The sequence below is a fragment of the Myxocyprinus asiaticus genome, chromosome 30 (assembly GCF_019703515.2).
Source record: "Myxocyprinus asiaticus isolate MX2 ecotype Aquarium Trade chromosome 30, UBuf_Myxa_2, whole genome shotgun sequence".
NCBI lineage: Eukaryota > Metazoa > Chordata > Actinopteri > Cypriniformes > Catostomidae > Myxocyprinus > Myxocyprinus asiaticus.
Window position 1 is genome coordinate 42,836,352 of NC_059373.1, and position 27,383 is coordinate 42,863,734.

General features: G+C 38.2%; 1 protein-coding gene across 1 annotated transcript in view; it reads right to left on the reverse strand.

Moving 5' to 3' along the window:
• Positions 1 to 27,383, reverse strand: part of LOC127420684 (tenascin-X) — a 56,670-nt gene that overhangs the window by 3,267 nt on the left and 26,020 nt on the right. The window contains exons 7-16 of the mRNA XM_051663149.1: positions 18,413 to 18,535; positions 18,180 to 18,323; positions 17,067 to 17,186; positions 15,361 to 15,516; positions 14,895 to 15,037; positions 14,363 to 14,495; positions 11,154 to 11,305; positions 10,259 to 10,355; positions 9,813 to 9,974; positions 8,688 to 8,851 (exon numbers count right to left, since the gene is read on the reverse strand). Coding sequence (XP_051519109.1) covers positions 8,688 to 8,851; positions 9,813 to 9,974; positions 10,259 to 10,355; positions 11,154 to 11,305; positions 14,363 to 14,495; positions 14,895 to 15,037; positions 15,361 to 15,516; positions 17,067 to 17,186; positions 18,180 to 18,323; positions 18,413 to 18,535 — 1,394 coding nt within the window. The remainder of the gene's footprint in view (positions 1 to 8,687; positions 8,852 to 9,812; positions 9,975 to 10,258; positions 10,356 to 11,153; positions 11,306 to 14,362; positions 14,496 to 14,894; positions 15,038 to 15,360; positions 15,517 to 17,066; positions 17,187 to 18,179; positions 18,324 to 18,412; positions 18,536 to 27,383) is intronic.

Genomic DNA, 27,383 nt, shown 5'->3' on the forward strand with positions numbered 1-27,383 from the left:
AACCATTTGATACAATGTACTTATTATGTACATACATGTTGTTGCACTGTAATTACATTTAAAGTACTTGCATTTAATTACATGTGTAGTTGCACAGTTAACTTTACCCCTAACCCATACCTTACCCCAAAATCGAACTCTAACCCCTAATCCTAACCCTAACCCTTACTCCTAAACCTACCCATACCTAAACCTCATTAGCATAAAATGTGGGAATTTTGCAGAACAACCTAATTTGCTAGGCAGAGGCTGGATTAAAAAAAATAGGCCTAGATTGGGGGGCAGTACATAAAATTCAAGGGGTAGCAAATTTAATATTACTAGATTCAGACTGTTCCTCACACAGCACTATCATATGTCTTCAGAAGAATTGAAATATAAGGCACAAGTGTTATGAATGACTTTTATAATGCTTTTATGTGCTTTTGGAGCTTGGACAGCCACAGCCATGATCCTTTCTTCCTTCAATCTTGTGTGTCACAGATAAAAAAAAGTCATACTGGTTTTGAACGACGAGGGTGAGTAAATGATGGCAGAAATTTACATTTTTATGTATTAACTCTGCTCCTGCACAGGGCCGGATTAACTACGTCCAAGGGTGCACCATGCGACAGCATTTTTAAAATGGTCTTACATCCGTTTTTATTTCAGTGATTATTGAAGTTTTTCAGTATCATTAATCAGATGTAAATTATTGTCTAGAGGTCCAGACCACTACCAAAACAGCACATAGATGGCGCTGTCACGTGGTACCTGTTACTTTTTACAGTGCAGGCCAAGATGGGCCAATCACAGTCGTTTTTTTATTACTGGATGAGGATTTTAAAAATGCTTTTATATGTACTGCAGAGGCGGATTTTCATTCACAGGTATAAATCCTTGCAATTATCAGTATTCATTTAAAATAACTGACCAGTGTAAAAATTTATCTAATGAGATATAAAATTTTCTAAAATTTAAATGCGGATTGATTGAGGATTCAGTTTTCTGAGGCGTTAAGAGCCCCCTGCAGGAAGAAAACTTTGTGTCTCATAGGACACAGTTAGTGGCTAACAACATATGCAATTTGCAATGAGTTCATGCCCAGGGGTTGCTCCTGTAGCAGTATCCCCTTACAAAAAAATCTAAACTAGTAACAAACTTACCGCAAGTTTGCCGCTCATTATTTTCACATGCAAATGAGCTTGTGATTCGCCACAGATGTTTGCTAGAAGTTTGTAGCTCTTCACTGGTAGTGGTGAACTTCTGGCAAACCTTTGGCAACAATGGACAATTTGCTGCAAAGCTAATTTGCATGTGAAAATTATCTGTGGCGAATTTGCGGCAAGTTTGCGGCAAATTTACAGTGAACTCTCAATTTTTGTAAGGGTCACTTTTTTTATGTTTTGAAAAAATATACAGTGCATTCAGAAAGTATTCAGACCCCTTTAAATTATTTTATTTTTTTCACGTCAATCTACCCCATCCTGACAAAGCAAAAATCAGGTTTTTGATAACTTTGCAAATGTACTAAAAATAAAAAACTGAAATATCACATTGACATATGTATTCAGACCTTTTGCTATGACACTTGAAATTTAGCTCAGGTGCATCCCATTTCTCTGGATCATCTTTGATATGTTTCCACACTTTGATTGGAGTCCACCAGTGGCAAATTAAATTGACTGGACATGATTTGGAAAGAAACAAACCTGTCTATCTAAGGTCTCACAGTTGAAAATGCATATCAGAGCAAAAACCAAGCCATGAGGTCATAGGAACTGCCTGCAGAGCTCAGAGACAGGATTGTGTCGAGGAAGAAGTTAAATGGAAGAAGTTTGGAACAACCAGGACTCTTCCTTGAGCTGGCCGCCTGGCCAAACTGAGCAATTGGGGGAGAAGGTCCTTGATAAGAGAGGTGACCAAAAACCCGATGTTCACTTTGGTTGAGCTCCAGAGATCAAGTGTGGAGATGGGAGAAACTTGCAGAAGGACAACCATCACTGCAACACTCCACCGATCTGGGCTTTATGGCAGAGTGGCAAGACGGAAGCCTCTCCTCAGTGCAATACACATGAAAGCCCACTTGGAATTTGCAAAAAAGCACCTAAAGGAGTCTCAGACTGTGAAAAGCAAGACTCTCTGGTCTGATGAAATGAAGATTGAACTGTTTGGCCTCAATTCCAAACGTCATGTCTGGAGGAAACCAGGCACCGCTCATCACCTGCGCAATAACATCCCAACAGTGAAGCATGGTGGTGGTAGCATCATGCTGTGGGAGTGTTTTTCAGAGACAGGGACTGGGGGACTGGTCAGGGTTGAAGGAAAGCTGAACTCTGGAAAATAGAGAGATATTCTTAATGAAAACCTGGTCCAGAGCACTCAGGACCTCAGACTGGTCCGAAGGTTCATCTTCTAACAGGACAATGACCCTAAGCACACAGCCAAGACGATGCAACGGTGGCTTAGGGACAACTCTGTGAATGTCCTTGAGTGGCCCAGTCGAACATCTCTGGAGAGACCTGAAAATGGCTGTCCACCGACCTGGATGTCCCCATCCAACCTGACAGAGCTTGAGAGGATCTGTAGAGAAGAATGGCAAAAAATCCCCAAATCCAGGTGTGCAAATCTTGTCGCATCATACCCCAAAAAACTTGAGGTTGTAATCGCTGCCAAAGGTGCTTCAACTAAGTACTAATTAAGGGTATTAATACTTATATTAATGTGATATTTCAGTTTTTTCTTTTTAATAAATTTGCAAAGTTATCAAAAATCTGGTTTTTGCTTTGTCATTATGGGGTATGGAGTGTAGATAGATGTGAGGAATAAAAATAATTTAAAGCATTTTAGCATAAGGCTGCAACATAACAAAATGTGATTTTTTTTTTATAAATGCACTAAAGGCATAATAAAAATGTACACAGAAAGTGTACACAAAATAACAGAACATTTTAGGCCCAGTGACAAAAGGTTCATTCGTACAGATCCTTTTTCAATAAAAAGTGAAACCTTTCTTTCAGGTTTCCTTTTATTTTTAAATATTAATTTAATATTTTATTTATTATAAATGTATTATTTATTATTATTTTTTGTGACAAAAATGAAAGAAAATGCAGTTAAGGGGGCATGACCAAACACAACAACAACAACAACAACAACAAAAAACTCCTATGATTATGAGGACTCACCATAGACATAATGATTTTTATACTGTAGAAACTATATATTCTATCCCCTAAACCTAACCCTAAACCTAACCCTCACAGAAACCTTTTGCCATTTTTATATTTTGAAAAAACAAACATTGTTTAGTATGTTTTTAAACCCATTTGAATTACAGGGACACTGGTGGTGTCCTCATAAACCACATTTATACTAGTGTGTAACGTAAAAATATGTCCTTGTAAACCACGAAAACCAACTCACACACACACACACACACACACACACACACACACACACACACACACACTGTCGGTGTGGCTATCCTTATGAGGACTTTCCATAGACATAATGATTTTTATACTGTACAAACTATAGATTCTATCCCCTAACCCTCCCCTAAACCTAACCCTCACAAAAAAAATGTACATTTTCAAAAAAACATAATTTAGTATGTTTTTTAAGCGATTTGAATTATGGGGAGACTAGAAATGTCCTCATATTTATAGCACAATACCCTTGTAATTACAAGTTTGTAACCTAAATAAATGTCATCGTAAACCACCCAAACCCACCCACAAACACACACACACACACACACACACACAAATGTTCACATGCAAATGAGCTTTGCAACAAATCACAAGCTCATTTGCATGTGAAAATAACAAGCGGCAAATCTGTGGCAAATCTGAAGCAAGTTTGTGGCAAATTTTGTTTTTTTGCAGTTTTCTTGATCAAATTCTGATTACCACAGGACTGTTTTCTGGTTTCGGTCCATATAAGACGCAACATAAAAACTACTGAAACGAGCAATTCAGATGTAGAACAAAAACCATTTTAAGCGTTAGTTGAGTTAAAAATTAGTTCAGGCTTAACTTGTGCAGTTTTTGGCTGTCATAACAACTTAAAGTAGTTAATGATTTAAGAGTTACCTCAGGTGATCGCTTCATGTCATCTACCCATTAGGGTAAGGCACTGTCAAAAGACATTAGCACTATGGAGCCAAATGTTTTTTGTTATTTGGCTATTTAAAAAAATTTAATACACCACATTTTCCATTTCCTTTCAAGTCAGTCACTCAACATTACATCTGTGAACTGACGCTAGGGGTCACTCCAGAGAGCTCCGATCTCTCTGAATGGTTTTCCATCATTCCAATTTCATTGGCAAATGTCTTTCGAAGTAACGCCTTCCATGCTCAATGAGCATATATAAGGGGGGTCGGAAAACAGCGTCCTCAGAACTTCTCCTTCAGAAGTGAGAACGGATATCTCTCTGTGGATCACACCCTTCGTTGAGCGTTGTACATAGAGTTCAGCAGACAGAGACATCTTACCTCCTGCCTAGTAATGCACGTTTTTTTTGCCTACAATGGTTCAGCAGAAGACCTTCTGTACCCTGGGTGCCCAGCGTAGTGTATATTAGTGTAGTGTAGTGAAGTGTAATCCTTATATTTACAAAAGAAGATTGGTAACCCTCTTGATAAAATACTGTTTTGTGTGTTCTTTTCATTAACATACAAAACAAACAAATGCAAATGCTTGTGAAATATATGTCCTTTTCAGGACGGAATAATCACAAGTGTATTTCCTAGAACAACTGCTGTTTTTCATGCTTGGGCATTATCCCATGATGAAGCAATGTTCGATGATGCACAATATATTCTCTGCGAATGCATGAGCATTAAGACACAACGCTCGTGGTAGGCATTCTTTTCGAAGAACACTGCTACATCTCCAGTTTCCCGCAACACCTCCTCCGTGGAACACAGACGGGTGTTGCGTGAGGCTCAGACATGAAGCGCAGAGAATTCAAGGAGGTTCCCACCAGTGCAAGCTTTGCAGGCCTCTTGCTTTCCATTTATAGCATTTTTGCCTGTGGAATATCCCAACAAAATTAGAAACTGATGATCCAGTTTCATTCCGCATATCCCCAGCCAACTGTGTGGTGTCTATCGGCGTCGAAAGGCGAGGCATCGGGGTCAAGTGGTCTCCTCCATCTGAGTCCAAACACTCTCGATTGCCACTCTTCAGCGTAAAAGTGCCATTCTTCACGGAGGTGTATGCTGAGCTCTTCAGAGCGTACTTCTGTAGTTTTGCAGGTCTTTCGGGCAAATACTGAAGGACATGGAAAAAGCAAGCGGAATCCCGACTTCACGCTCTTCGGAGAGTTGCGCAATGTGCTTAGCATTGTGCACAACTGAAATGACTGCCCAAACCATCGGAGGATCGCTGGTCAGTTTGGTTTGCTTTGCTAGCATCACTTACACTTAGCTTATCTTTCTTTATGCTTTCTTTCTAAGTGCCGACAAAAGTTTGACGTGGTTCCAGCCATCTTGGTAAGCATTGCATTACAGAATTTACATACTGCTGTGTGTTTTCTTTTGGACACTTTTTTGCAGATTAACTCTTTGTGGTTTAGGTCAGTGTTTCCCAACCTTTTTTATTCCACGGCACTCTTTTCACGATTAAAAAATCTCATGGCACACCACTATCCCACATAACCATCATCAATAGTTTTCTTTTTCAAGATCTTGTCCATGTTTTCTGTCTGTCTTAGTAGCATGAACTCATAATGTTTGAAATTCGGCTATGCAAAAAAGCAAGTAACATAGGTACGCTGTATAATGAGGTCACAGATGCCAAGAGTGCTAATTGGATAATGAAAAACCAACACACTCTTATGGTGAAATCGTCAGGATTCGTATGACTTTTCTAAATTTGGCTAATTCGTATGATATCGTGCGACTGCACTCGTTTGAATTCCTATGACTTTAACTACAGCCAGTGACGTCGCTGGACATCGTTTCCATCTAATATGTGACAATTACTTGCTTCTGTCACACACAACAGCTTCCTATCACGTTTACACAATCTACTGATTACTACAAGTGTGATGATGAAGCATCACTTTGTGGGCATGTGAGGAGATGCGTTTGACAGCGGACTAGAGTTTATTAGAACAATAATGTTATGATGGACAAAATATTTAAACTGGTTGCATAAAATACTTTGTAATGGAAAATATACTGAATTGGCAACTTTAAAACTCTTCTACCATCTCTATGCCTTCACTAAAATACCGGAAAAAAACTGTATTTATTTATTTTGAGGAATTTGATCATTTTCCATGGCACACCTGACAATCTATCATGGCACACTAGTGGGCACAGTGGTTGGGAAACACTGGTTTAGGTAGCCAAATTGTATTACAGAAGATTTGTCTGATATCTCTCAGACAGCCACAATTTCTTCTCGTGTCTCCCACATTCACTTTCCTGGAGTGTGTGTGAAGGGGGATAGGGAGGGGTGACAGCCGTTAACAGTAACAAAAATTGTATTGCTTGCATTTGAAGCAGGAAGTTTTACATCCAATCACAGTAATGATGTTAACAAATAAATCAGACAATGCACAGGCAATTTAGTGATATCCCCGCAGTTGTGGTCTTGAAATAAAATCCCGAGTACTCTTTGTCTGAGACCAAGACAAGACTGAGTAAAAATGCGATCAATCCCAAGAAGAGACCGAGACCTTCAAAAAGAGGTCTTGAGACCAAGACCGATCTCGAGTACTACAACATTGCCTCTTGGTAAATATCTCGTTCTAGCAGTTGATCCAAATTCAAGTTGGCTGTGGGGTTTGTCTCTATCCACTTGGCGAGTCATTGCAGAATGAACCATTGCTCTGTAAAAGTGATGCTTCATTTCCTGCAAGAGTGTTTGGATGCAGGTTTTTCCTCATCAATGCTAAAAGTATATGTTACAGCTTTTGTGGCGTACCACACCCCTGTCGGCGGCATTTCGATGACCAAGCACGAGCTTGTGATGAAATTTTTTACATGGTGCGAGACATCACAGACCCTCTCGCCCTGTCACTATTCCAATGCGGGACCTGTCTTTGGTGCTGAAAGCACTATACAGCTCTCCATTCGAGCCACTGGAAACAGTAGAATTGCACACTCTCTCGTTAAAGACCTCATTACTACTAGCGCTGAAACAAGTACCTTGTGACACAAATTTTGTATAGTCATCTTCAGGTTAGTTACAACATGAATGTCTCTGTAAGTCTTCGCTACCCATTTGGCTAGTTACACTAAGAACTCACTTCGGAAGGTAAACCCCTTCTGTACCTACACAAAAGAAGTGTTCCCTCTTGGCAAACACTTCTTTTTATGCATTCTGGCCAACTTCGAATTGGTTGTGAAGTTTTGACTATCTCCATTTGATGTAAGAAATCAATCCTATCTCAGGTTATACAGCACCATTATGTATGCGGGACAGTGTGTCTTTAGGAACATTTGTTAACTGCCTTCCAGCAGTAAGCCAGTTATCATGTTCTTTTATTGCTAAAAATTAGGAAATATTTTCTATCAGTTAACAGCTTCCCCAAGAGGGAGCCCTTTCTCTACCAACATTAACTGCTTCTCTACAATGGCAAAAAAAGTTATTGTTAGCATTCTAGCCTAGCATTTTATTCCTGGACTACACGTAAGAAGAAGTCTCTTCTATCTATTATGAGAAAGCAGCTCCCCCATGAGTGAGTCCTTTTTTATTATTACCTGAGCTATTTTTCTTTATGGAAAAACAGCTATGTAATCATTCTATTCTAGTGATTTTTTCCTAGATTACACACAGGAAATTTTCCCTTCCTGTCTCCCATTTTTAAAAAACGTTCCCCATGGGTGAGCCTTTTTCCTATCACCTTAATTGCTTCCCATTATTGGTAAAACGATTATTTTGATCATTAATCTAGTGATTTAATCCTAGATTTCATATAAGTAGAGTCAACTCTTCCTCCAGTCGGTTTAAGGTGCCCCTGCTGGCATGTGAATTCAGTCCTTCCTCCAAACAGCTCATCACCTCACCTGATGTGAGTTCTGTGGAGAAAATTGGCTACCCTCAGACTATTATCTTGCCTCCTTTCAGGCAAGATATATTTATTCAGTGTCACCATGTGTCACTCAATGTCCCAGGCTCTTCCACACTTTGGTGTACAAGTGGGTTTTCTGCAAACGTTTTTCCACATTTTTGGTAGCAAGTGCAGCCAAATCATTATTGTGGCGTTGTACTCTAGGGACCCTTAGCGTCAGTTCACTGACTTAAAGTTGAGTGACTGACTTAAAATGGAACAACTAGGTTACTATGGTAACCCCGGTTCCCTGAAAGGAGGGAACGAGACGTCATGTAACCTTATCACAATACTGATTGCCGCTAAAAAGTTTTTAGAGATCCTCTCGCCTCTTCAGTCGAATGTCCTGAGGAGGCTGTCTTCCGACCCACCTTACATACAGTATGCTCGCTGAGCATGGAAGGCAGGACTTCGAAAGACATCTGCCAATGAAATTGGCATGATGGAAAACCATTCAGAAAGATCGGTGCTCTCGGAAGTGAACCCTAGCATGAGTTCACTGATGTAACATCACGTTCCCTCCTTTCAGGGAACCGGGGTAAACATTGTAACCTAGACGGCTTCCGCTATGAATCGTGAAACACTTCCCCGTTCAGGAAAAAGTTTGATACATTAAGTGGTCTTTGCTGTTGTACCTGGTGGTTGGTGTTTGTGTTGTAAAGACCATTTAGGTTGGCTTCATGACAGTTCTTGTACCACCAGCCCCCTCTATAAGACATGGCACAGCGGGTGATGAAAGGCTGAGAGTCTCTGTCCCGGGTGGAGAACGGCCGTCCATTATGATATGTCATAGAGTCACCTATACATGAAGAAATGCTTTTTAGGTACATTTAGATTTTTACAGGTATTATAACTGTAGTAGAATCAGCTCACTTATGATCTGCCCTGTGCCAGATGCATTTGGCTTAACTTTGCTCACATCCATAGAAAACAGAGTGAAACTCTTTACGAATTATTTATTATATTTGGACGAACAATCAAAAAGCTCTGAAGCTATTTCTCTGTTTTAGTTTAGGTGCAATATACTGTACTGTATTATGCTATACTATATGCATAGTGTCATCAATCTGGGCCACAGGGCCTTCATTATGGTAAAGCTAAGAATAAAATCTGAGTGTGAGAAATACAGTTAGAGAGAGACCAAATCCAGTTTGTTTAAAACCTGCCTTCTCCAACCTCTTTGTTTAAAAGTTCCTCTCAGGAAATCCATCTGTCCATACATGTATCTGTTTTTACTACCTTATTCTTCCTAGCTTATACAGTACTGTGCAAAATCTTAGGCACATAAGATGCTTCACAAAAACATTTGTCTTAAGATGGTTATTTTGCAAATAGAATAGAATAGAATAGAAGAACAGGGAGCCCTGCAACAGATGTCATGGTCCCCACAGAGCCCCCCACTGAATATTGAGTCAGTCTGGGATTACAAGAAGAGACACAAGCAATTTAGGCAGCCTAAATAGATAGAAGAACTGTGGCAAATTCTCCAAGAAACTTGGAACATCCTATCTGCCAACAGCCAAGAAAAACTGTAGCTAGGTGTACCTAGGAGAATTGGTGCTGTTTTGAAGGCAAAGGTGGTCACACCGAATATTGATTTGGCTTTTTTATGTTTACTGGACTTTGTATGATGTTAGTTGATAAATGAAAACCATTTATGGCATTATTTTTGAAGACATCCTCACTATGCAACATTTTTCCCAAGTGCCTAAAACTTTTGCACAGTAATGTACATTTACATGAGTTTATGACACACTTACCGGCTGTGCCCGAGTATCCAGACACTCTGATGGTGTAATGTTTTTTCTGGCTATCCACAGAAAAGGAGGAATAATGAGCATAGACAGACTGGTCTCCTGCTCTCAGGTCCACTCTCAGAGTCATTGGGTTCATCTGAGTGAAGTTATGAAGCTGCTCATTCCCTGCAGAGAGAGAAGACACATACTCGTGTAAATAAATGACATCATTTCATCCACTAGAGGGCAGCAGAGATCAGAGCTTGGTTTTACACTGCCAAGCGCCTGTTAAACAAGCTTATGTTTCAACAAGGAAACAGCTACATTTAACAATATCTGGCCAACTTGTTCTTTGACTGTTTGTGATCTGTGGTGTGTCAAGAGAAATGACGCATATGTCAGCACAACTGTGGCTCTGTATGACTATAATTTGGCTTGTTAAATTACTGAGAGATGGCTGCTATCCTCACCGAGCCAGAATTCTCCATCCAGATCTCCAAACCCACGGCTGTATTCACGCCAGCCCCTGAAGAAGTTTGTTTTCCCATCCTTTCTTCTCTGAAACACCTAGACACACACAAACAAACACACACTGAAATAAGAGCCTGTGCCACTCAATGGCATGCCGTGGAACCTTAGAAAATGTTTAGTGTTTGCAAAGGCCAGCTTCAAGCTTCAAGCTTATTACTGTTGCTTATACTAATGGTTAGATATTTGAACAAACCCTTAAACCTATTTATTAAATTGGCAAAATATCACATAGACTAACATTAAAGGAGGGGCCCAAGCCACATTCAAAGACCAGAAAATCATAGAGACGTGGGGGTCCTCCCCTCCTGAAAAGACCAGATTAACCTGCATGCAATTCCCATGCTATGAACTCAGATATTTCACAAATATTTTCACAAATTCTCCCAATACCAAATAATCAGAGTTAATTTTATTTGTATGCCAACCTCTGTCTGATTTGTGTCTTTTTATTTCTTGTAAGGAATTTTAAAAGAAAAACCTAAGAGAAAGCTATTAAAATTGGTTCAGATTTTTAAAATACAGTTCTTTCTGGATTATAGTGATTTTTGGATAATAACAGATCTTTTTAGTACAAATAAATAATACTCTCTTTGGAATATTTTTGCATGATGTGGGCAGTTTATGCTGCAGTTATGGTGAATATGTGAGGCAACTCAAGTCAGCTGCATTTCCTAAATTGCATGAAATGACGTCCTCCCTCTCTACTTAACTTTTTGCAACTAATCAGCAGCTCTTGCTCATGAGTCCTTAGCCTGTGACATCTGTGTTTCCATCAGTCTCTATGAATGGAATGCTAGTGCAGATATGACTCACTCCTAACAACACCCCACATACCGTCCACCCTCCTCCGTCAGTCTCCATGTCACAGTACACAAGCACTGGCTTTCCCTGCTTCCTCTGTGGAAACACCTCAACAATTCCAGACTCCAGCGCTCCATTCTGTTTCTCCTGTGAACAATCAGTGGGAAACGGATATCGAAGATTCCCTAAGGACAACAGAAAGAGAGAGAGAGAGAGAGAGAGAGAGAGAGAGAGAGAGAGAGTTGAGCGGTGAAAACAGTCCCCTCTCTTCTAACACCGTCACACTAAAGCTCTGTACCAGAAAAATACTGACAAACCTATTACACCTGTTTCACATCACAAGAGCAAGCAAGGTGTATGCGCAGCTACAGCAAAGCTGCATCATAACTACAACTGCAAACTTGCTAGGGCTTTATGTTTTTTTTTTTTTTTTTTTTTTTTTTTAACAGGGTTACAGCCATGGCTCTATACTGAAAATAAAATGATTCCTTTGTAACTATGCTGAGTATTTTCTTTATTGATGAATATAACTTATAAATGGTTATCAGGAGTGGGCAAATGATACTGTAAGTATTACAAACTTGATTGATGTCACCTAATAAAGTCTTGTAGAATTATTTAATGTAGTGACAGCCAACACAATAAGCTCTGCTCATTTCAAACATCATCAAACAGTTTTATTTTTGTTTTTTTAAGCCTATAACTTGTAGTACACTGTAGTTTTAAATGATAAAACCATACTTCTGCTTAAGCTACATAATTAAAAAAAATGCATTTTGTTTTGTGTCATTTTACATCTGACAATAGTTTTCTTTTTTCCCACACATTCTAATTCATATAAATACAAACTAAACTACAAATATATGCTTATTGTGTACAATTTCTACTTTTAAAATCAACAGTTCAATGTCACTTAAATTGATCATGAGCAGCACTGCAAAAATAGACTCCACTCACTGCCACTCACATGGCACTCAAGCTACACTTTGACGTGCTGCTGAAGCTTCTGATGTGAATGCTCTAACTTAACATGGGCACCGAAAAAAATACATTCTGCTCACCCGCTAATCACACTTGCAATTTGAAACAGGCCTATTAAACAGGAAACTATTATATTCAACCAAACTACAGCACAAATTAAGCATTTCACTTATTGGGAAATTCAAACACAAAAATGAAATTCGATCACAGCCTCGCTATAGAAACAAACACAACCTTTACTACAGAAACACAACCTCACTATAGAAACACAACATCACTACATAAACACAACCTCACTGCAGAAACACAACTTGATTATAGAAACAACCTCAATACACAACCTTTGCTATAGAAACACAACCTTACTATAGAAACACAACCTCACTATAGAAACACAACCTCACTATAGAAACACAGCCTCTCTATAAAAACACAACCTCACTGCAGAAACACAACTTGACTATAGAAACCACCTCAATACACAACCTTTGCTACAGAAACACAACCTCATTATAAAAACACATCACTACATAAACACAACTTCACTGCAGAAACACAACCTCGCAAAAGAAACACAACTTCACAATAGAAACACAATCTCAACACACAAACACAACCTTTGCTTCAGAAACACAACCTTACTATAGAAACAACACCTCACTATAGGAATAAACACAGCTTTTGCTACAGAAACACAACCTAAATACACAAACACAACCTCGCTATAAAAATACAACCTCACTATAGAATCACAAACCTTGCTACATAAACAAAACTTCAATATAGAAACACAACCTTGCTACATACACACAACTTTACTGTAGAAACAGCCTCAGTGTAGAAACACAACCTTGCTATAGAAACAAAAATGCAACCTTTGCTACAGAAACACAATCTCAATCCACAAACACAACCTCGCTATAGAAATACAACCTCATTATAGAATCGCAAACCTCGCTACAGAAAAAACTTCATTATAGAAACACAGCCTCACTATAAAAACACAACATTGCTACATAAACACAACTTCAATATAGAAACACAACCTTGCTACATACACACAACTTTACTGTAGATACACAACTTAACTAAAGAAAAACAGCCTTGTTTTAGAAACACAACCTCAATACAGAAGCAAAATCTTACTACAGAAACACACCCTCACTATAGAAACACAACTTCACTACAGAAACACAACTTCACTATAGAAACACACCCTCACTACAGAAACAAAACCTCACTATAAAAACACAACCTCAACACAGAAGCAAACTCTTACTACAGAAATACACCCTCACTATAGAAAAACAACTTCACTACAGAAACAAAACCTCACTATAGAAACACACCCTCACTACTGAAACAAAACCTCACTATAAAAACACAACCTCAATACAGAAGCAAAATCTTACTACAGAAACACACCCTTGGCATAGAAACACAACTTCACTACAGAAAAACAACTTCGCTATAGAAACACAACATCGCTACATAAACAGAACCTCACTATAGAAACACAACCTCGATACAGAAGCAAAATCTGACTACAGAAGCACTCTTGCTATAGAAAAACAACTTTACTATAGAAACATAGCTTCACTATAAAAACACACCCTCACTACAGAAACAAAACCACACTATACAAACACAACCACACTATACAAACACAAGCTCAATACAGAAGCAAAATCTTACTACAGAAACACACCCTCACTATAGAAAAATAACTTCACTACAGAAACACAGCTTCACTATAGAAACACACCCTCACTACAGAAACAAAACCCCACTATAGAAACACACCCTCACTATAGAAACACACCCTCACTACAGAAACACAACTTCACTATAGAAACACACCCTCACTACAGAAACAAAACCTCACTATAGAAACACACCCTCACTATAGAAACACACCCTCACTATAGAAACACACCCTCACTACAGAAACACAACTTCACTATAGAAACACACCCTCACTACAGAAACAAAACCTCACTATAGAAACACACCCTCACTATAGAAACAAAACCACACTATACAAACACAACCTCAATATAGAAACACAACATCGCTACATAAACAGAACCTCACTATAGAATCATAACCTTGAAAGATAAACACAACCTCACTACAGAAACACAATTTTACAACAGAAACACAACCTCACTACATACACACAACTTTACTGTAGAAATACAGCCTCAGTATAGAAACACAATCTAAGTTAGGATATTAAGATATAAAACTCTGATCAGTACCAGTGGTGAACTCAGTAGAGATGGCAACCATGTATTGACCACCTCTCTCGGCCTGTAGATTAGCTGTGTATGTTGACATTGGATATAGTTGGTTTAACTTGAACTCCTTGATTGAGGGATCAAGAACTACTTCCTGTGTAGAAAAAACAGATTAATTTCTATAACTGTGACAATTACTTAGTAGGTAATGTTTACAAAATAAAGTATTAAAAGGGACCAAATTAGTACAATAGTTAATCCTGTCTTATCCAGACCCAGACGGAATCTTCAAACTTTCAGTGCATTTTCTGCACTGAATTTCAAGGATAGGTTTTAAATATGTTTAAATATGGTTAAAAAACAAGTTGAGAGTAATACACTGTTATTGATTAGCTCACTGTAATTGATAGTCACACAAGGGGCGGGAATGTGTAGAATCAAATTGTGCAGAAATCTTCAGAGCTTTCTGTGTGGGCCCAGTCATCAATATAATTGTACTGCTGATTCTACAGATATGCTGTCAACTTTTCTCTGCTGATGTGTGATGTTTCACCTTAATGTCCTGGCCTTCTGTGTAATATCTCAACTTGTAACTACTGACGGCTGATGCAGGTGGTTTCCATGACAACACAGCAGCACGAGGCGTCACCTGACTGGCTTTGAGATCACGGGGACTGTCCCCTTGTTTATCAGAGCCTGCCACATTCAGAGTATTCATGAGAACTTTACAATCATATATATGTACTTTTAAAATGCTTAAGGGTCAATTGCTGTTCAGGAGAAGTAGAAGAACATAGAATAAACTTTGACATCATATAATCAAGACACCATCAAGAAAAAGTACTGAATCTTTACACTTAAGTGACAATTAAACATACAGTATATGCATGTCATTGCAGTGGATATGCAAATATCAAAGCAAGTGTCAATAATTTTAGAGAAAGAAGCATGGAATTAAAGAAATATTGAATTCACTACACTTCAAAATGACTAAACAAGCAGAATACATTCATGCTAACCACTGGAGGTTGTGAAAACTGTGCTGGCTGCTGCACTGCTCAGGTTTCGCAGTTGGCTTTGAATGGTCACGCTATACTTGGTGGAAGTTTGCAAGGCCTGCAGCTGCTGTTCAGCTGCATTGCCAGATACTTTGATGGTTTTTTCAGATCCAGGTACTTAAAAAGAGAACAGAGAAAAACACATGAGTGTCATTTTTCAGGAAAATTGTAATGACTGTCAATTGTCAGGAGTATACTTTTTAGACAAATTACTTTCAAACCCATCCTTTTCTGATGATGTATAAATATGTTAATTACATATTCATAAACTACATTTGGGCATTTAAAGCCACCTATATCTGCACTCCCAGCATCTAAGTACATTTGAGAGTGCTTTGTATTTAAGACGAATTTAAAGGTTGTACAGGTTGTAAAAGTTGTCTCATCCATTTGAACCAGAGGTGTCATGCCCATGTGCTCCCTCAGATTTTTGAGCCAAGAGGATTTTGATTGGATTATATGAACTCAAAAAACTTATTTGTACCTTCAATAATTAAATTAAAAGATTGTCGCATGTAAAAAAAATAAAAATAATTATGTGGCAAAAATCTTTATTCACATAAATTTTAACAGTCCAATCAAGTCACATGTTTCGCTATAGCCGTGGCTGCTTCGGAGATCGCGCTCATGGGGAAGGTTGAGCACCTAAGGAAAGCGCAGCGTTATGATGATAAAAACTTAATTGCAACTACTTTCGTGCAGTTAACATTTACCAACTATGTCTATCTCTGTGGATCAGTCCATCCTTTTTATCATAGTCTAATATAGATGATCTTTCTATATTAGAAAGAAAGAAAGAAAGAAAAGAAAAGGAAAGAAAGAAAGAAAAATTCTTGATGAAAATGTTAATTTGCATCAAGAACGAGAACCTCATATTTATTTTATCACCATTATGAATCTCATTTCCATTACTGTGAAAAAATTGCATTCTCATTACTGTGAAAAAAAAATGATGTCTATGTTTTTGTTTGATTGGTCGCTGTTCAATTCCTTTGATGCTGAAATGCACTTTACATGATCTATTCTTCATGTTCAAAGAAAATAACGACTGCTTACGGCACACACTGTGATATATCAGATAAAAATATTTGATCTATTCATGGCTGCTGCGTGTCATTGACAATCTCACAGATAACTTTAATCAACCAGCATTTAGCTTTTAATGATTTAGTTTCCTTGAGCATAGTCTAATCATCACATTTAGGCTAGTTATATTTATGGTTAAACTAATTTGTGAAAAAACACAACACACTCATGGAGAAATATTTGATTTAATTTTCTTAGTTTTATTATCACTTACACTAAACACAGAATACAATATTTACAATAATTGCCACATTGCTACATGTTTTCACTCTATTGAGCTAAAGCAGTTTTGGGCATAGTTTTGTTTGTTCTGATGCCTTCTGCAAAACCTCTTGGGTCATGTATGGAAAATGCCTGTGTGTGGTGGTTGCTGTGGGTTAACCTGGTGCCCCCTCAAAAATACAAATAAATAAAAAATAGGTGCATGACGCTCCTGATGTGAACTTTCTGATAGATCAACAGTTTTTTCATGTGTGCAGATGTCTATAAATGTGAGGATCACTGTATATGTAATTGAACTTTAGAATATTTAAAATATCTTTAGCAAAGCAATAGTTGCACAATTATAGGATATTGCTTACCTGTGTCAGAACTGTACTTAATGATGTAATGATCAATGGTTGCCAGGGCAGGTCTCCACAGCAACAGTGCTTTACTGTCTGTGATATTTATGGCCCTCAGGTCTGTTGGTGGGTCGGGCACTGAGGACATATGTTTGATAAAAATGAGCAACATAGATGAAGGCAATAATGCAAAAAAACAAAAAAGGAGGCAAAAATGATCTTTTCCAGGTACTGCACTCATTCAAGCTATCCAAACAATAGAGGTATTATAAATACTGCTAAAATAGCAAATCCTATAAATACAAGAGTAAAACAGCATTAAGAGTAATTGGAATGATATTTTAAGCAGTTCACTTATTGCTGGGTTCAGTCCTCCTGGAATAAATCAAGATTCAGTGTCAAGGGCACAATGATGGTTCATGAATCAACCCTCGAGAGTTCATTCAACCCTATACCCTTTCAATTATCAGCCCAGATCTTAAACCACTATTTACTATATTGGGTGAGTCACACAAAACCCATCAGGATGATCCAGCGTCATTTTTCACCCCAAAGTCGAAAGAAAGAAAGAAAGAAAGAAAGAAAGACAAAATTCAAGAGCAAACAAAAGGAAGAGAACCCTATTTTTTTATTTTTATTTTTTTTTTAATCACCATTACAAATCTCATTTCCATTACTGTGAAAAAGTTGCATTCTCATTACTATGGAAAAAATTATGATAAATGATTTAAAATGTAAAAAAAAAAAAAAAAAAAGGAAAAAGATTTATACATCATGGTAATATTTGTTTACCGTATTTAGTATATAGCCTTTAATTTACACTGATATAAATAGAAAAATTATTGTATTACAGTGTTTTAACTGCTATTTTGAAATATTACAGTAAAACATTTGAATGCATTATGAACATGAGAATTTGGGGGGATTGAAATGAAATCTGTCAGAGTGCAAAAAAACTCAATGGTCCTAAAAAATATGCTTTATTTTCTTTATGCAAAACATAATTTCTTGTTTTTTTTTCTCTGATTTGGGGGTTTTGTCCTTAACAGAATACATGAGATATTATCACCCAAATTACTTTGCAGATAGTAATAGTAATAATTGCACGTTTACTAGTAATAGTAAACTTACAAGTGGTGACAGTATCCTTGATGGAATCGCTCTCATCTTGTCCGAGCACTGACATCACGCTGACCTCATAGGAGGATCCAGGTGGCAGTCTTGAGAGAGCCAGATGGGCTGTGTCTGAATCGACACTAACAGAGATCGGCTCACCTGCCATTACAGCACAAATTTCATGTTTTTTTTGAGCTAACATAATGAAAGTTTAGTTTAGTTTTTTTCTGAAATAGAGGTTTCTGTACCTTCTTGTACGTGAGTGTAGGTGATCTTAAAGCCAGACACTTTGCTCTTGGGTTTGGTCCAGGACAGAGTGAAAGAGCTGTCGGTCACTTCACTGAACACAAGATTAGATGGTGGCTCGGGACCTGAATGTGTAAGTACAGATCATTAAATACAGCAGGAAAAGATAAGAGAAAGACAGAGAGATAGACGTAGACAAGAGAAGATGATGAGCACTGATTCTTGAGTACAGGGACAAAACAGATAACAGAACTAAAGAACTGAAGTTTAGTAATCATGGAATCATTTTGGATTAATCTATCAAAGATGTTGAGAAGTATTTGCCTACGGTTTGGTACAATCTGCTTCTCTCATTTTCTCACAAAATATGTTTTTCCTATCACTCAATATGTGTCACAAAAATAACATGTCAAAAATTCATAAAGATGTTGACATACCAAGCATTCCACTACAAATAAGATTGATTTCAGAATGCAGGATGGTTTCAAACTGATTTTCAGCTCCATCTATTGAATTGTCATTACTGTCAGTCACAGAATCTTACAGTAATGACAGATTATGATGCCAAGTGAAATGTAGAAAGAAGCCCCTTTAGAATGAAGGATGACTTTGATGTTGCCTGATTTTATCACTTTCAGGAATATCTGATTGTGTTAACAGAGAAACACAGTGAAACCACATGACAGTATTTTTAAAATGAATCCTTCTGTCAGGATATAATAATGCTTCTTTAAAAGATGAAAATATATAGGTCTGATGTGGTTTTTGGGGGATACTCAACAATGTAATATCCATTTCCATTTTGATCAAATAAAGAAAAAATAAAAGTATAGAAATTTGATTGGCTGTTGGCAGCCATTTTTGCTGATTTGAAGAATGAAGTTTTTATGGATATGTTAGCACATGAACCAAAGAAGATGCATGAAGGTGCATTGGTAGAAAAAAAAATAGACAGAAATTAAATAATTTACTGTATAAAATATATATACAGTATGTATACAGTACTATATATATATATATATATATATATACAGTATTATCTTCTGATTGTTTTTTTTTACATCTGTGAGAAAAGGTGTATTGCAGAAGAGCAAACACATCTGTTTCAGATGTAAACACACACATCAAATAGATGTTTAGGTGATGTATGTGTGCTGTCAGGGTGTGGTCTCTGACACCCAGACTATTTTAGGGCATAAAAAGAAGAAAATCAGTACAAATACAACTGGTTCCAACACCTTCAGTGCTTGGACTTCAAACAAAATGGTACTGATTAATTTTAAAATTTATAAGTTACAGTATGTTTAAAGACATGTTTTGTCCCGTCTCAACAATCAAATAGAGGTGAAAGTACCTCTTTATACTTACAAAAAGAAAGAAAGAAAGAAAGAAAGTAAAAGAAAGAACAGGATTAAATAAAGACCAGGAATAAAATCATGAAGAAAGGGACAAGGTGACAGAGGTAAACATCAAACAAACCTCAGAAAGAGACAGCATATTAATAGGAAGAAAAAGTGATAAAGATAAATACAAAGACCGAATAAAACATTAAGAAGTACATTTTTACTTGCACTCTCAATTCTCTCAACTGTGTGAAGAAACATTTTACATTCATGTCTCAAAAATAAAAGACTGGCTATTGGCTGTAGCAGTGAAAACATCAGTATACAGTATAAGTGTATATATGTGCAGTCCAAACATATATACAGTATATAGGCCACTGCCTATACAGACACCAACAGAAACATCACTGTTAATAACATGAAACCTGCACAGGAGCAAGAAAATAGAAGCATGATATTAAGATGCCGATGCTGCTCTTTGATCCCGGAGAAAGGACGAGGAATGCAAAGAGGAAATGAATGAGTAAGTGAAGACACTGAGGAGGAAATGGTGTGAGGTAAGTGATTTTATTTCAAAACACATGTACAAGAACACACTTTGTGTTTTGTTGGCCAACGGGGTAGAGGTGTGTTCAGATTTAATAGGTTATTCTACATGAGATTCAACCACTGGGAAATCAAATCAGCAAAAAGCTGTTTGTTTGAAATCAAGTAGCTGTCAGTGCAATGATTTAGGGGCCAACCATGGTCTTACCCTGGATTGGGGTGAGTGATGAGGGTAGACATGAAGGTGGCTGACTGTAATCTTACCCTGGATGAGAGAAGATCAAAGCAGCTATCAGTGGTGAGAGCAGGACTGTCTACTGAAAATTTTGATATTTCTACCAGCATTGTAAAATTTTTGTTGACCAGTAGTATCCTCTGGATAGCAATTAAATCAAGATTCTGGGTTAAATACAATTTAAGTTGTATCAACAACATCGGTTAGTTGTGAAAAGTTAGTTATTACCATATGAATGGAGACAGCGTTAATGTAAAACTATTAAATAAACTTTTTCTGTTGATCTTCATGAATGAAACACATTTGCATGATGTAACAGTGAGTGGACTAAAATACTGGCATTCACTCTTATAAATAGTTTACCAAAAGAAAAACTAAAAGATGCTAATGTTACACCATTGTTTCATAGGCATATTAAGCATGTTAACATATAGATGGGTATTTACACTGCCAACACATGCTACCTCCCACTCTCCACCTCTAAGGTCGTAATTTTGAGTATGTCACGTTCAAGTTCTTTGTTGACAAAAACATGGGTATGGTACAGTGGTACCTGCAGCTGTACGGCTATGCATAACATGAATGTGACCTGAGAAACATTTTCTTTCAGAATATTTCAGCTATAATGAGGTGAGTCCCATATTTTTGTGGGCTTTTTAAAAATCAGAACTAGAATTGCCCAATTCATCAATGAATCATTGTTTCTTTTTATTGAATTGGCTAAACAGGCTTGCAAAACAGATTAAATCAGGCAGGAACCCATGCTTTCCTGCATACTGTATTTTTTGGGGAAATTTTATTTTGACACTGTAATACATGTTATTCAGGTGAAACCTTTTTTACAATATGCATCAAATGGTTACTGATATGAATAAATGTATATGACAGTAACGTCAAACGACAACAAGGTAGCTGCATTTAGAAAATTGAATAAAACCTATCATTCTCTACAGAAATGCTATGTTGAAAGTTAATGTCTCCTCCCAACTTGGAAACTCAGGGATCAAAACCATCAAAATTGCAACTGAGTTTCCCTGTTGCAGTTACAACTTGAGGGGATGTTCATATGCAACATCCGAGTAGGAAACCCATATGTACGATAATTCAGATAGCAAGGCATCTGAATTATGAAGGCAGCATAAGTCAATAATGAAAACACATTTATTTCCATTAACGTTCTTTACTAATTGCCCATTTACTATTTCTTGATTATTAAGGAAGCTAGTTTATTTGTGCAGTAATTTTGTGCTGCTCAGTATGTAGTCCACACATTGTCCACAAAAGACCAAATGCAGAAGGTTAACATTTAGAAGAAAAGGTGTTATTATCACATTTTATTAACAATTACACATTGCACATTGCATGAATTTTAATCAAAGCTTCAAAGAAGTTGCCTTTGCTTTGATTAAAAACCCTTCCTAGTCAAGGGTATACAATGAACAGCATTGGAAAGTAACAGTTTTGACAAGCTAAGCACTAACACTGAAAATTTCCAACAATACTTCCACAAAATGTCATTGTAAAGCTATCAGTTAGGTAATGTACAGTATTGTATAAGTAGATTAAATGATTACACTATGTAACATAATTTTTGTTCCTGGGTAGTAAGTGTTATTTCCTAATTGCTTATGCCTCAAAAGTATAGAAAATGGCTATTATTCTCCACAAACTTTGCTTTTGTGACCAGGACAGTGATATTTTGAAATGTACCTCTTTCCAATGAGAAAACGGGTGAATTTGTGTCTTTTCGTTCACATAAAGTCAGAAAAAAAACAACATATGAATCCAAATGAACATGTATTTATACTAAAGTAATATAAAAATGACTACAGAAGATTTAGATCTATACTGTATTATACGGGGGTAGTGGTGGCTCAGGCTCTGGGTTACTGATCAGAAGGTCGGGGGTTCAAGCCCCAGCACTGCCAAGTTGCCACTGTTGGGCCCTTGAGCAAGGCCCTTGACCCTATCTGCTCCAGGGGCGCTGTATCATGGCTGACCCTGCACTCTGACCCCAGCTTAGCTGGGATATGTGAAAAAAAAGAATTTCACTGTATATGTGCAAATGTATAATGTGTGATAAATAAATACAATTAATAATAAAAAAAAAATAATTAAATTAAATTACTGTAAATCACTTTCACAAATCAGCCCCCAAATGTAGTCTCCCATCATGTTCTTGTTATACTGTCCTTGGTAGCGGCATTCAAAGTCCAGTATATCCTGGTGGAAGCGCTCGCCTTGCTCCTCAGAGTACGCTCCCATGTTCTTCTTGAATTTATCAAGATGAGCATCAAGGATATGGACTTTGAGGGACATCCTACAGCCCATTGTTCCGTAGTTCTTCACCAGAGTCTCAACCAGCTCCACATAGTTTTCGGCCTTGTGATTGCCCAGGAAGCCCCGAACCACTGCGACAAAGCTGTTCCAAGCCACTTTCTCCTTACTAGTGAGCTTCTTTGGGAATTCATTGCACTCCAGGATTTTCTTTATCTGTGGTCCGACGAAGACTTTGACCTTTGCCTCAGACAGCTTAGGGAAGAAGTCTTGAATGTACTTGAAGGCTGCCGACTTCTTATCTAGAGCTCTGATAAATTGTTTCATAAGGCCCAATTTGATGTGCAGTGGTGGCATTAGCACCTTCCGGGAACCTTCTAGAACTTTCTAGAACTTTCCAGGAATATAAATAGTAGTATAAATACAGGGGCCTTAAGCCCACCAGTTCAGTTTAGTTCCAGCTGCCTAAGTGGGTACATATCAAGACCTTGCTGGATGCCTTGAAGTATGATGAGTAAGGCTGGGAGGTCATAGGAGACTTCAAAATGGTGGCATTCCTGATGGGTCTCCAAGGCGGTTTTACCAAGTTTCCCTGCTATCTTTGCCTTTGGGACAGCAGGGACACCAAGGCGTACTACCACAGGTGGGACTGGCCACAGCAGACCGAGTTCTCTGTGGGGAGGAACAACGTCAAGTGGGAGCCATTGCCCCCAAATGTAGTCTCCCATCATGTTCTCGTTATACTGTCCTTGGTAGCGGCATTCAAAGTCCAGTATATCCTGGTGGAAGCAACTTCCGTGGGTCCACCAGTGGCTCCCACTTGACGTTGTTCCTCCCCACAGAGAACTCAGTCCGCTGTGGCCAGTCCCGCCTGTGGTAATGCGCCTTGGTGTCCCTGCTGTCCCAAAGGTAAAGATAGCAGGGAAACTTGGAAAAACCGCCTTGGAGACCCATCAGGAATGCCACCATTTTGAAGTCTCCTATGACCTCCCAGCCATACTCATCATACTTCAAGGCATCCAGCAAGATCTTGATATGTATCCACTTAGGCAGCTGGAACTAAACTGAACTGGTAGGCTTAAGGCCCCTGTATTTATACTACTATTTATATTACTGGAAAGTTCTAGAAAGTTCTAGAAGTTACTCCAAGTTTACTCAGCACTGAATCTATCTGGAATGTTCTGGAAAATAGGTACATTTCTAAATATCACTGTCCTGGTCACAAAAGAAATTTTGTGGGGAATAATAGCCATTTTCTATACTTTTGAGGCATAAGCAATTAGGAAATAACAATTACTACCCAGACAATTACTTTTAAACAAAGACAAAAAAATAAAATAAAATAAATAATAATTTGTTACACGGTGTTATCAGTGATGACTTTTAGTTTTGGGTACCTGTATGTATGATGAGGCTGTGAGTTTTGGAGCGAAATGCAGGTCCCATTCCAAAGATGGACACAGAGTACTTGGTGTTTGGGCTGAGATTAGACATATGGTGTGAGCGGGCTGATCCAGGGAGAACTGTAGTAAATTTCTTAATGTTTTCTCCACTCTTATTTGTCGATGTACTCTGTACATTAGTTACAAGCTCATGGACTCCACTTTCACCCTTACCCAAACTCCATTTCGTTGCTGCTGACTTCTCAAGCCCTTCTCCCTTAATTTCATCCTCAACTTCTTCCTCGTCCTGTTCCTCCTTGTCCATCTCTTTCTTCTCTTCTTTGTTTTCTTTTCCAAGCTCGGCATGGTTGATTATAAAATGTTTGAACTTTCCTTTCGGTGCTCCCCATATTAAAACAAACCCTCTTGATGTTACATTATTGACCCCTACATGCTCAATGGAGATATCCTCTTTGTTCAACACATATTTCTCCTGGGTCTTATTATTGTTTTCTGCTATATGGTTTGTGGAAAAAGAAATATTCTTTCCGTTTCCTTTTCCATACTGACTGATGTTTGTGACCACTTGAGTGGTGCCACTGTGTTTTATTTGGGACTGTCTGTTGGCTGCATGTCTATTGGCTGATCCATTGCCCCTGTTGAGTGTTACATTGGGTCTACTCTTGATACTAGTGCGATTTAGTCTTGCAGTGGTGATGGAAGGTTTTACTGGATGGATAGGACTGACTTGGCTGATGGTGTTGTTGTCTCTGATTATGGGTTTTGAAGGAAAAGGTCGCCTTATGAGTCCCCGGGGAGGATGTTGAGGTGGTTCTAGAATTAGCCTTGTGCGGTTCTGAAAAGGACTGTTATTTGATCGAAGAGGAAGAGAACCTCTAAACAGCATACGGCTTAAAGGCATCAGACTGGATGCTTCATTGCTTCTGTTTGTCTTTGTAGTGTCTTTTTTCAAGGGGTATTTAACGAATGATGGAGAACTCTCAGTTGTTGAGTTATAAGCAGGTTCAGGAGTTGAATCTTGGGGTTCTGGTGTGATATGAATTCTTGAATGTTCCTTCTCTAATAGGGCATCTTTTGCTAAATGAGAAGCAGTGGAACTAGGCCAAGATGGACGCTTGTCTTTCTGTGTCTCTAAAGATGATGAAGAGGAAGCTGACTTAGGAAGTAGTCTACTTTCAAATGCTGGAGAAGGTGAACCTGGGGGTTTTGCTCTATTTGGTTGTCTAGGGATGAACGATGAATGGATAGTAGTTTTCATGGGGGGTCTTTCTGCATTTGGCCGATTTCTTCTTGTAAGCTGGTTCACTCTCTCAGGTTGTGCCAAATAGAGTGGTATAGGAAGGTGTGGATTGGGTTGATGGGGAAGAGAAGATGAGGTGGTAAAGGAGGAGGAAAGTGTTGTCTCAGGTTGTGTAGTCAAAGAGTGGGTGACATTCATGACACTTGAATTCTGTTCCACTTCCTCTTCATCACTTTCTTCTTTCTCCTCCCCTTCTTCCTCTTTCACACTCCCAGAAGTTTCAGCATTGGGTTGAGTCTCATTCAGCCCTGTAACCTCCTTATCATTAAGTATAGACCTGTCAGTAAGAAGTTTGTGTATGACATCATTTCCATTTATATGGCCAACTATGACTGTCAAGTTTTTAGACTGAGCATTACCATCTGACGTTGTGTTTCCATGTATATTCCTGTACCCAACCAAAACCTTTCTGACACATTTTGTCCCATTTATGTAGGCTGTAAGGTTTTTCACTGTTGTAATTGTTGGCACTTCAGTTGATTCTGTGACATTTGCGAAAGGCAATGGGGTGTTGAATGGGGTAACTATGAGTTTCTTAGAGCTGGAGCTTGGGGTAGCATTTCTCAGGGGCTTGATAGGTTCCTTGCTGAAATGCGTTCCACCTTGTCCTTCCTCAGATTTTGTTTCTTTCATTGTCAATGCCATTGGTCCACCAGAAACAGGATAAGCTGAGTCTACATGCAGAGTCTTTGGTCTCATTGGATACCATATTGCTGACTTATTTGAAGAAGGCTCACCAATTTGTTTCCCTCCACCCCCTAACCTGGTAGAATTAAAATGTTTTTGTTCTGGACTGTAAGGTCTTCTTATGATTCCTGGGCGTGTCCCAGATTTAAGGAATGTCCTATCTTTTCCTAAGGGTAGTGGTCTTCTTTGCCCAGGTTTAACAAGAATACTTCTGTTGAGTTTGCTGATATTTCCTATCCTTTCTGAATCTTCAACCCTTCCTTTTGTTTCCTGATCCTCTTTGCTCAGTTTTTGCTTTCGCAGAAAGAGTGTTGTGTGTGTCAATCTTGGTGGCTTTCCTTTATTGTTGCCAGCCTCCTGCATGGTTGAAGTTCCCATAGACATCCTGGTTGCAGGGTTTGAAGCAATCCCTAAAGGCAAATTTTAAAATTTGTATTCAAAATGGACACCCACTTCTCTTTAAGTGGCTAATCTGGAGAAGGAAAACCCTGATAATGAAAGGGTTGTGTTACTCAAGAGGTTAAGTAATTTATTCAAATAATTCCGGGTCTGGGATGGCCCCGATTCCTGAGCCCTTTATTTGCAAATTAAATGTAATATCAGTAAGTTTTGGTCCACTTTTAATCCTGTAGAAAAATGAAGATTTTTACATTATCTGCAATAAAGAAGAAAAGTCAGCTTCCAGAAGAAAATCTTGCATTGCTTGTGAGTTACAGTAATTGTGTTGTGCGAAGGAAAGACATGAATAATCACAAACAACAACAAAAAAAATAAATAAAAAATAACAAAAAAGTTATAGATATTTCCAATGAGGCCATTCTCTTTTAAATAAAACTCTGCTGTAACACTATAGTAACTAAGTAGTTAACTATAGTATGCCCAGTTCAGCAATGAGGACATTTGTTTCAAGTATGACAGATTGACTAGGCTCTTCGCGATCAGAGCTGCATTTCCTAAAAGTATTGCAAGCTTTAGTTGATCATAGAGACCATTGGCGCCAGTGGCTTCTACGATCTACTTAGGCTTATGATGCTTTTGGGAAACGCAGCCCAGGACTGGCCTCACCGGGATTCACATTGTTTGGCAGCTGTAATACGTATGTGTAATACTCTGATGACTTTACCTGGTGCTCTCATTACCCTAGCAGTTCTTCAAAACTATCTCCTTAAGAAATTCAATGTT